Below are 12,127 nucleotides of genomic sequence, written 5' to 3'. Positions count from 1 at the left end.
CATTAATGTAATGCCTGGTTTGGTAGATAGTTCCCTTTAGACAAAATATTTCACCCTGAAACTAAAATGTTGTTGCCTGGACATTTTGACACCATGATAGCATTCTTGAAATATTTGAAAAAGAAATTAGCAATGGTAAGAGACAAAAGATAAACCATAATAGGGTTTGGTTGCATTTTAAGCAATCTTTAATCAAAAAGTAATTGAAATAGAATGAGAAACATGAAACTAACCAAAAACAAGGGGTGATCTTAGGTGATCTATCATATATGACACAACAATGGCTACACCAAATTAAAACTAGGCTAGTTTCAACAATGTATTCTTTTGAAGTTGTTTTTATTTACATAATGGGAATTGACATTCACATTAGTACATAAAGATATAAATTAATACTCTAATATACTTAACTACCACATGTATATCACAATAAATATATTCATAATACTGCCATGGGTTTATTCACATGTTAAATCATTGTACTAAATTAGAGATTAAAAACAAACGTATTATTGAGTGTCTAAAAATCTAGGTGACTATAAAATGTCAGAACCAAGTTTTGTCAATTTATCATTCATATTAGGATCTTAAGATCTTAATATTGCTTTTTTTCACTTACACAGACAATTATTTTTATATATCTAAAAATTCTCAAAAAGGGAGGGAACTCCAATGAATTTATTCTGAACATATGTTTTTTCTAGGTTTTTTTGGTGTAGTCATGATGATCTTGTAATTGATAACACACATCCTTAGTTTGAAAAATGAAAAATAACAATTAAAAGATTTTTAGTAAATATATAGATTAAACTGCACTATCTTAAAAGGTGTTGACTCCATATCAAATCCATGAAGAAGAATAAGGGTCATTTTTGGCAAATTTCAATTATTCAATTGATAAAAAAAGCAAAACAAGCAGAACAAGCTGAACCACTGACTCCTAACTTTTGTGTAGGTATAGTTCCCTTAAGTGGATACTGGTGGTATGCAAAATGACAAATAAAAACAATTAAATACCATAAAATTGGCAACACTTTAGAATGTCAAAAACTGCTATTTGTAAATGCAAATTTAGTAAGATAAAAACCGAATGCAGTAATTAAGTGCATATCTTTTGTTAGACATGAAAAAGCAATGAAACAAAATAATAATGTAATCAATTGTACATGTAGTTGTAACATTTTTATTTTTTAGCAATATGTATGCACATACAGAGACCTGGAAACCTGCCAATACAGTTTCTACTGTAGCATTATAAAGCAATTTCTGGTATAAATTGATAAACAATGATTTCACATATACTAATAAACTCATGATATATAACTTCCCTTTAAACAATAAAACTTCATATCACATAAATAATTCATTTCAAGTCATATACTAACAATGCAAAACTTTAATCTTTTAAAATGGTATGACCCTGAGCATCAGGCAAATTAGCATCAATAAAACATTTGAGGTTTTTCATACTTCAAAGTGTTATATAAGATAATACTGTGGAATCATTATTATTCGTTGGATACCAATTTCGATAGATTTCGTGGGTACAGGTAAACCATGAAATTAAATGTTCAACAAATTACATGTTTTCATTAAGGGTTTATGAAGACTTTTGCAAAACCATGAAAATGCAAGTTTTCAGCAATCCACTAAAATTGGTACCCAACAAATTAACGGAATCCACAGTTTTAAAACATGCGCATTATAATTCAACATTAGAAATTCTTTGACTGAATTTATCAAATCTGTTGATACTGGTGTTAACAGCAATTAACACAATCTGTGTCATATCAAAAATATTATCTAAATATATAACTTAATTATACTACAAATATTGTATGCAAAACTACAACATGTATACGTTTTGTATCTTTAAGAAGAAAAAATGCCCTTAATTCAAATTAAAACTCATATCCAAGAAACTACTGTGAAATACAAAATAATATGCAATTCTATAACTTAACAAAATACATGATTATTTAATGTCATAACAATATATACCATGATAAGAAGAGACTATGTCAATAAATATTATGGTAACTTGATTTTCTTGAATTTTAGTAGAAATTATTACAACTGTCACCAAGAAGAATAAAAGTTTCTAATGAACCAATGAATATGTAACAAATCAATGTGTGTGGCGTATAACTGTGTAAATCACAATAATAAGTATGAATATGAATGTGCATATACTTCCCACATGTACATACATATAATTACATTGCATGTATGTTTCAATATCATACGTACATGAAACAGTAATTTTATGTCCTGAAATTCTATTTTTATCACACAATGAAATGTAACAAGCCCCAACATTAAAGTGCACAGGTAACTTGATTCCTTGCTAAATACAAAATGTACTTCAGTCAACGCTTTTTACACACGAATGAATTTAAAAAAAAAAGCTAATCAATTCTTAAATGCAGTATCATGTTATCTTCCATGAAGGTCTTGTAGTACTCTTCTGCAGTAGTTTTATAAGCATCACTGTATACATTTTCTTTAAATTATCTTTCAATTTTAAAGACAAACTATTAGATCTGTTCACACAAAAATTATATATCTTTGTTGGTTTCAAAATATCTTTTTTAGACCTGAGAAAATCTTAAGGGCTATTCCAGAATAAAATATATGGGGAGGGCTGGGGTTGGAAGGCACTTTGATTATTTTTGTATGTGTGGGCACATGTAACCAAGTTCAAATTGTGTGGTTATGTATGCAAAATAATCTGCAATTGTATGAGTGATGCCTTCAAACCCAAACCCTTACATTTCTTTTTCTGAAATGGACCAGTTTTCCACATTATTAAATACTCTTAAAATGTTAGTAGTTCTACAATAACACAATTCATACTACTAACATCTAATGGATAAATAACAAATATTTCTATAAAACAGTGTTTATATATTATTATTTATTGCTATTTTACGAAATTTTCCTTTGAACTTATCGACTGATAATTACCTTTCTCAGCACATTAGAGTGATTTGAAAAATTATCGCTAGAAACTAAAGTCCCAAGTGTCTTGTCAATGAAATTAGGTAAAATACTGATAAACAGATTATCATTGTTCATCTTAATATGGTTGCTTTTCTCACTTTCATCATACCAGCTCAAGCAAGAAAAACAATCTCGTTGAGATGACCAACGATAATCTATTAATATCTACCAGTAAATCTAGTGATGAGTGAAGAAGTAAATAGGTTTCAAAGGAAGAATGAAACCCTAAAACTTGGAATCTAATCAATCTCTGTCAAATATGCCCACAAAACTGAGTTTTTAAATCTTGGTACACATGCAGTTATTTACCTTTTTCTATGTCTCCTAGCAAGTAAGTTGAATCCCAATGTACTCATTAAAAAATTTGAAATAAACTTTTTAAAATATCTATACTAACAATTTTCAAACGCAATTCTACTTTTAAAAAGTTTTTTACTACAGTGCTATGAACAGTGAAGGATGTAACATGGTGTAAGACAGATTTAGCACTCTATTTACTAAAGTTTGGACTGAAAACAAACATCTCAAAACACTTAAATTAAACAAACTATTACTTTTGCATACATCTCAAAACACTAAATGTTTACTATTACAAAAATCTCAAAACACTTAATTCTTACAAAATATTACTATTTTTAATAAGCCCTATACCATTAACTTTTGGCAGCCATGGCAGAGGAATAAACAAAGAAGGAGGTATGGTAAGAGCTGTTACTTACCCCTTCTCAAAACTATGCTGATTTATTTATAAATAACTAAATAATGATAAATATTCTAGACAAAAAATTGTTCACTTCACATGTATTTTTTAGTAAAATTTAAAATGAAAATATGCTTTCCACAAAAGATTTCATTCATATCATTTTTGTAACTATTATTTTGTGTCAAAATATATAATTTCTATGGATTTAATATTTGAAAAAATCTGCAATATGTTATTGGGTCTATTTCAAATAAAAAGGAAATGTACAAATGTATCATTATTAATATCTCATTCACAGATTAATATTTTCTGTGTCTATAAGACTTTTTGATAGGTTTATGACACTTGGTATTTTATTTATTTTTAACTCAAAGGACAAAAATGAGATTATCAATGTTTCTCTTTTATATCAATCTAATTCCATGATAAAAAAAAATACAGAACATTTCAGTACTAGTATTTTGTTAACAGATATCCATTTTTGAACATGAAAAATATAAGGCACAAATAGGTAAAAAGCTGCTTCATTCAAATAAACAGTAATAATCTATGACAACAATCATCTACATGAAAGTGTTTGATCCCTATAACTGACATAGTTTGGTATATTCACCCAATAACAATTTAAACTATTCCAGAAGCTAACATCAATACCATTATGTAAATGACTTGAAAGCTGTTCATAATTTCTATATGTGTGCCAGTATAAGTGATTTGATTGAAGCTAAAGTTATTCATTCATTGCATTTTAAAATTTAAAAACAAGATTGACTCAAGTTTCAAAAACTATCAAGCTAAGGTGAAATATCAACTAAAGTCAATGCATGTAAGAAAAAATGGTCAGACATTGTGTCTGTTTTTAGTGGAACCCATCAGATAAATGACATCTTATTCAGGGTTCCGAAAATTAATTTGTTTGTGACCTTTGATTGTTATATGGACAGTAACATTTGATTTTGAGTTGGTTCTTTTGGATATCATTGTCATTGAAATACCTGTCTGAAATACTTTAATGTTGGAATGTAAAAAAAAAACATAATCTAACAAAATTAATTGTCATTAATATTAAGTTGATATCCACATGCTTCAGCGTTCCATCCATTTTCCTATTGTAAGCTATTCTTTTAAATAGTTGCTATCCTTTGTTATCTGATATAAAGCATTCTTATGTACGTAAATTGTATTATTATATATTAGTGAAATAGAAAAAAGATATACAAAAGTTTGCAGATTCAAAAACTAAGATTGAATATATTATGTCATAGACTTTCACCATTTCCTTTTTCAATTTTATTTATCATGTTATAACACAAGCAAATTTTTGTATGTGTTTGTGAACCAACCAAATGGTGTGATTGCAAAGAGATATATACACATATGTGTCTGGTGCTTGTGAATAATATATTATAAACAAAACAATCAATTATTTTTTTCCACAAACATAATTTAGTTTAAGTTATACTATATATAGCTGACATAGTTTCAGAGATTACCCTGTATCAAAAGGGTTGAACCTTTTACTGAATAGGAATGAACAAAATGACAGGAATTCAACAAATAAATAGGATTTAATAGAATATATAACACCTTGTCCCCTATCCCAAATCATGGCATCCAGTTACCAAAATCATGTACAGCCTTTTCTTCTTTAACTTTATGTTGATGACTAGGTAACTGGAAACAGTCAACAGGGAATGCACTAACAGTCCGATTATATAACATCAAACTGAACTCTAAACATCCCACCACATGAAGTTTATGATCTTCTTGTATACTAACTATCGATGTCACATTTAAAAATCTGGTACATATTGCTCCTACTTTAGATATTGATCCCAAACATACTGTTGGTGGCTGTTCAGCTGTAAGAGAGAAACAATAAGTACATTGTAAAACATTATGTACATTGTAAAACTATAAGTACATTGTAAAACATTATGTACATTGTAAAACTATAAGTACATTGTAAAACATTATGTACATTGTAAAACTACAAGTATATTGTAAAACATTATGTACATTGTAAAACTATAAGTACATTGTAAAACATTATGTACATTGTAAAACATTATGTACATTGTAAAACTACAAGTATATTGTAAAACTACAAGTATATTGTAAAACTACAAGTATATTGTAAAACTACAAGTACATTGTAAAACAATTTGTACATTGTAAAACAATTTGTACATTGTAAAACATAATGAACAAAGTTCAAATTATGTCCCTGTACTTTGACAACTTGTGATTTTTTATGCCTCCACAACTGAAAGTTGGAGGCTATATTGTTTTACCCCTGTCCATTCATCCATCCTTCAGTCCATCCGTCCATCTTTCGGTCTGTCTATCCCATTATAGGTATATATAGCTAATTCAAACTACTCCTTCTACAGTTTAAATGTTAGGAAGTTTTCACTTTGCTTACTGTATGTACATACTAGTATATTGAAGGTGTGCATGTGGTCAGGGTTTTGATTTTTTTTAATATGTTCTCTTTTTTGAGATATTTGAACTTTGTCATTTTTGTACTACATGTATATACAGTATATACATGTAGTACAAAAATGACAATTACTGGCATTAGTGGAGCACAGCTATTCCAGATAACTTCTCCTACAGTTTGAATTATAGGAATTTTTCACTTTGCTGACTGTTTGTACATACATTTATATCGAAGGTGTACATGTAGTCCGGGTTTTGATTTTTATCAATATTTGCTCTTTTGGGAGACAGATGAACATTGTCAGTTTTGGAGTACCAGGTATACAGATAATTCCTCCTACATTGATCCCTAGCTCTATGAGCTCATATGCTCATCTTTGTGTATTTCAGAATAAAACTTGGCATCTGATGGACATCATTTGTGTCTCCTAGACATTATACTATCTCAAAGAAACTCCTACAAGGACTTTGTAATAATACAGTAATTTCTGAGTGGAGTGTGAATATCTACCAATTACTCAAACCTCTGTCAAATTATTACATTTTGTATTACAGTTTGTTTAATTGAAACAGAATTGTTTGAAAAATGTTTTTTATAATATATATTAACCAAATTATGAAACAGCAGAAATAAATATATGATAGTTCTTATGAACAGGTATATTGCCCTACTCACCTGATATAATCTGTTTATCCAACAGTTTTTTATCTAATGAAAATCTGTAGTCAAATTCCTAAAAAAAATGAGCATCAGCAATGATCATGACATTTGGAAATTAGGTGATGGAGTGATATTAGGATTCAATGAATGCTTAATTTATGTTTTCCAATGAGTAAAATGAATAGTCTTCATGTCAGTTTTTATTTAGATTATATTAATTGCATTTATCACCATTTGTACAAAAGTCACCAGCATAACTTGATCATTAAAACTTCTTGCCAATTTTACAAAGTTGATTCTGTAAAGTCAGAAATGTATGTGTGCATTTATTTTTGTCAATACTTGACCTCTAGCAAAAAATGCAAGATCTAATAAATGTGATTATAAAGATTTTAAGAAGCAAAATAAACTACTCCTGAAATTATGAGTGCAATGTTTTATTATTGCAAACCTGATCTTGTCACATGTTTCACAGCAATTGTAACATTGCAATAATTCTAAATTAACAGTAAACAAAATTAGAACTTATAACTCCTTAGAATAAACAAAGATATAAAACTTGCCTGAGATTTTGTCATAAAAGTAAAATTGGCACATGCTGTATTATTGACATGCATTTTCTTCATCTCCACTCGACCACAACAGAAACACTCGTAATCTACACAGTCACAGAATCCCACACTATTGGTCATAGTCAGATTCTTTAATGTTATTGTCTCATTCCCAACTGTCTCATTAATCTTCGATGACAATAATTTGGGATAATTAATACTAATTTTTTCTTCTTTTTGAAGATAAGCAGTATCTTTCATTATGCCTCCAACATCTTCCAATGATAAATTTAGGGGCCACATCCCTTGTTGAAATTGTAATTTTTTGTATTGTTTTGGTTGGAATACAACACCAAAAGCTGACAGTTTTTCCAGTGTTTTATTTTTTACAGCGTTTCCCATTTCTAAAGTTTTATTTTTAATTTTTTCCAGTACAATGTTTAAGTTTCCCTTTACTTCTGGTGCTTTCACTGATGTCTTATTATCAGATTTTTTCATTGATGTGATTTTAATATCTTTTTCAGAAGTTTTCTTTTCTAAATTAAGATTTTTTGTTTCATCTTTTTTCGCTGGTGAATTCTCTTCTTTTTTCTTTTCATCCTGTTCTTTTTTCACCTCACTCTGTTGTGGTTTCTTGACCAGATCTGGTTTGTCAATAACATTATTGACAGTTCTGTGTTTCAGGTTTTTCTCTTCATTTTTTCTTAGAACAATCTGAGTCTTTAATAATTTATCTGAAAAACTTGTTCTGGTTTCTGCTTCTGTAAAGCAGAATATAAATTCAGATAACATAAAAATACAAAAATTAATGCAAATTAGTGATTTTCTGGAAACTTCAAAAATTAAATATCATTGTCATTTTGATAAAAAATGAAAAGCAAATACAGAAACTTATGCCTATTTTTTTTTTATCTGTATAGATAATTTAAATGTACTTGCATGTCAATATTATCTCAGACAACCTTGGCATACTTTCGTTTATCTTTATTAGGGTTTATTAAGTATTTGTTGAATTTAACTTAAATTACTCTGAATATACTGTCCAAATTTTAACATAGAGTTTGCAAGGTCTTGCTATAAAAAAAAGTTTATCTTGTTCATTAGATAAGGTGTGAAAGCATATAAGAACTCATCAAAGAAATACCTGTTTACCATGTTTTATCGATAAAATAAGAAGGGAAAATGTATGTGTTGTTTTTAGATTGCAGCAGTTTATTGCAGGGTACATGTACATGTATATCAAGCATCTTCATGATCTTCGTTTTACAGGATCAACTAGAAATAATGACTGATCTGTAGGTACTTAATCACAACTCCCTAATGACAACAGTGCTGATTATTATTTGTAAGAATCTTAATTTACCAAATAAAATATGTGCAATACAGCATTATATTTTTTCAACAATTACCTATATGGGGAATGGAGTGACAATGTCCCTAACATAAATGATGTTCTGACACAAAAAAACTAACTTTTTGATGGAAATGCAAGGAACTCGTAAGTGGTCTATTAAGGACCTGTAAAAGTGCATTCAATTACATCTTCTGACATCAGACTCGGACTTCTCTTGAACTGAATTTTAATGTGTGTATTGTTATGCATTTACTTTTCTACATTGGTTAGAGGGATAGGGGGAGGGTTGAGATCTCACAAACTTGTTTAATCCCGCTGCATTTTTGCGCCTGTCCCAAGTCAGGAGCCTCTGGCCTTTGTTAGTCTTGTATTATTTTGATTTTAGTTTCTTGTGTACAATTTGGAAATTAGTATGGCGTTCATTATCACTGAAGTTGACTGAACTAGTATATATTTGTTTAGGGGCCAGCAGAAGGACGCCTCCGGGTACGGGAATTTCTCGCTACATTGAAGACCTCTTGGTGACCTTCTGCTGTTGTTTTTTTCTTTGGTCGGGTTGTTGTCTCTTTGACACATTCCCCATTTCCATTCTCAATTTGAATTGTTTGCTACAATGTATTTGTATATTTTTATTTTATTTTCATTGATTTTTTGACTACATGTATACATCTTCAACAGCATTATATCTTATGTAAATAACAATGCATTGAACTACATGACTGTAAATTAACTATGTGTAAATATCTGTTTTGATTGTAATGTAATTTGTATGTGAGGACCTCAGGGAGGATTAGTTTATTGTAACTAACTGAGTTTACCCTCTTTAAATAAATAATTTATTATTATTATTATTATTATATTCCAAAATTGTACATGTTAGGAACAAAGCCTCTATATGATTGTTATACATGTATAGAGAGATAACCCTTCTACATGTATAGAGGTTTTAGGGTGCAATCAAGTTTTTTTCTATGACGTCATATTTTGAAGGACCATGTATAAGTGACCCTTAGTGGTGGACTGATTAATAAAGATACTTGTATAAAACTAGATATCACTGGAATCAGAATGTTCTCTTGTTTATAATGGAATAAAAAAAAGTGTACTTTTAATAGTATTAAAAAGTTTTATCCAAAGAAACTGGGAAAAAGTCATCACTCTTTAGAGGGATATATTTGCTTACACTGGATTTGAAGCAAAACTGACTTATAATCCCACTAGCCTATACCTGCCAACTGTCAATATGTGCGGGAGATTTCCCCCATGTAAGCTTGCTAATGGAAATTTTGAAAGAGCAATTTTATCCACAACTTACATATTTATAACCTGCAACATCTGCACCAATTAATAACTAATGTACTAAATTTAATATGCACATGTCTAAATTGCTAAATTGACTATAAAATATATCATCTTAGACTATTGTTTATCTCTATTAAAAGCTGTGATGATCATGTAAATTCCATTCAGTTATGCCTCTTTTAGATTAAAGTGGGTCATCAGGTGCAAAGAGCGTCAATTTTGCCGATTTTTCGTCCTTTCTCGACCCAGGGATGCTGGTAAAGGTATCCAGCAGTAGCCTGCATGTAGAGTGGACCCTAGTTAACAAATTGACCCCCACAGTTGTTAGGTCAGAGTGAAACTGATGTTGGTTCAGCAGTCTACAGAAGGTCATTTGGACCAAAAATACTGAATTTCACGATGTTTGCCACTTTTTGGCTTCAAATGGACCCAAAACCAGAAGAAGTGGTTTCCTATGCGTATTTCAATAATAATTACGATCAGTAGATATATGGCCGTGGGTTTGAACTATTTTTGCAAGTTTTATGCCTCTGAACTTCCTGTGTAAGATACAGATGTGAAGCCCACCCCTCCAGAAAACTGAGTTTTAGCCAATTTCAATTTTCCAAGTCCGTATTTGTGCTCGAAATGCTACTTATACATGAGAAACGTGAATATGGATAGCCTCAGATTGAAGGAACATGAATAACATTTAAAATAAGTATCATAAAGTGGACTTTAAAAATATGGAACGCCATTGGAGCAAAATAACGGTTATTAGGGTACGCCCGTCATATGACGGTCACTGCATGGTCAGGGTTAACAATTATAGACATCAGTATTTAGTTTATAAGATATCTTGAAGTTTGAATAAAAATAAAAATAGCTTGCAGGTCAGTATACACATTATCACTATTCCTGGCTGACCCTGTAGCTTGAACTTTTGACGTCAACAACAATCACTTTTTCATTGTTGCGTCAGATATTTTTTTTTATAACGTAAAAATTTTACAGGAACCTGTGTGATATGTAGCAATGGTGGACAAATAGCGATAAGGTGTATTCTGTTCAACTGTTCAATAGACGTATTTACACTTGAATGCAAATTTGTCCGCCATTACGTAAATTCACACAGGTTCCCATAAACTTTGACATCATAATTTAAAATATTTGACGTCACAATTTAAAAGTGATTGTTGCTTGACGTCAAAAGGTGATTAGGAGTCGATCTAAGATCATTCTGGGGCAAGATACAGCTAGATACCAAATGTGTAAATATGTTTATAAGGATTATCACAACTGCTCAGACATGTTAATCACTTTATAGATGACACAAAATTCTACAGTACAACTTTGCACCTAGAATAATTGTTACAATAGCAAGACTTGCAGCCGATAGATCTAAGGTACTAAATTAATGGTCAGTGACGGTTATTCCCATATACCGATATCATATTGATCATAGTATAATTTTTACTTTTAGAAATTTAGTGTCTATTTATTTGTATCATAGTGACACACTCAAGTGCTTACTTGATGGTTGAGGCAAGGACAAGAAAATGTACATCATCCAGAACGTTGTTACACATAGTATTGCAAATAGAAATTGTCGCTTTTTGTATAATAATCTCAAAATTGCCATTTTTCCAAAACATTCTTTTTCTCATTCAATGTCAAATTGAAGCATATATCGCATCTTAAAATTTTCGGGAATTTAAAACGCAGCCGTGATTTCTAAGAGACAAGTTTAGATTGGACTTACATATTCGCCACATGTATGGTTCGGCCTATTGTCACAGATGCATAGGCGATGAACACAAAAGGCTTATAGTACAACTCGGGTAAAAAGGGTCTGTAATAGGTAGATTATGAAAATAACCCGTTTCGTAAATATACAACAACACTAATTAATATTTTCTGCCTAAAATTAAGTTTTACATATATGTAATTTTTATATGTTTTAATATTAGTGTTGCTGAAAGGAATGTTTTCAAATGTTGTATGTGTATATAAAGCTTTGAGATGATCAATTTTGACTTCGTTCATCACAGAAGAGACGTTTAAAAATTGTCAAAATACACATCTGGTGCAGAAAAATAGATATCGTTAACTACATGTATCACTTGGTCAAT

General features: G+C 30.0%; 1 protein-coding gene across 1 annotated transcript; it reads right to left on the bottom strand.

The window, feature by feature from the left end:
- Positions 1–248: 248 nt before the first annotated feature.
- On the bottom strand, positions 249–11,702 carry LOC134706581 (uncharacterized). Its single transcript, XM_063565634.1, has 4 exons — positions 11,529–11,702; positions 7,373–8,121; positions 6,825–6,882; positions 249–5,568 (listed from the first exon to the last, which is right to left on the bottom strand). The coding sequence occupies exons 1-4, from the start codon at positions 11,635–11,637 to the stop codon at positions 5,312–5,314; spliced, it is 1,173 nt and encodes a 390-aa protein (XP_063421704.1). The 5' UTR covers positions 11,638–11,702; the 3' UTR covers positions 249–5,311.
- Positions 11,703–12,127: the final 425 nt, after the last annotated feature.

The sequence above is a fragment of the Mytilus trossulus genome, chromosome 2, assembly GCF_036588685.1.
Source record: "Mytilus trossulus isolate FHL-02 chromosome 2, PNRI_Mtr1.1.1.hap1, whole genome shotgun sequence".
Lineage (NCBI taxonomy): Eukaryota > Metazoa > Mollusca > Bivalvia > Mytilida > Mytilidae > Mytilus > Mytilus trossulus.
This window is presented reverse-complemented; position numbering and strand designations above follow the sequence as displayed.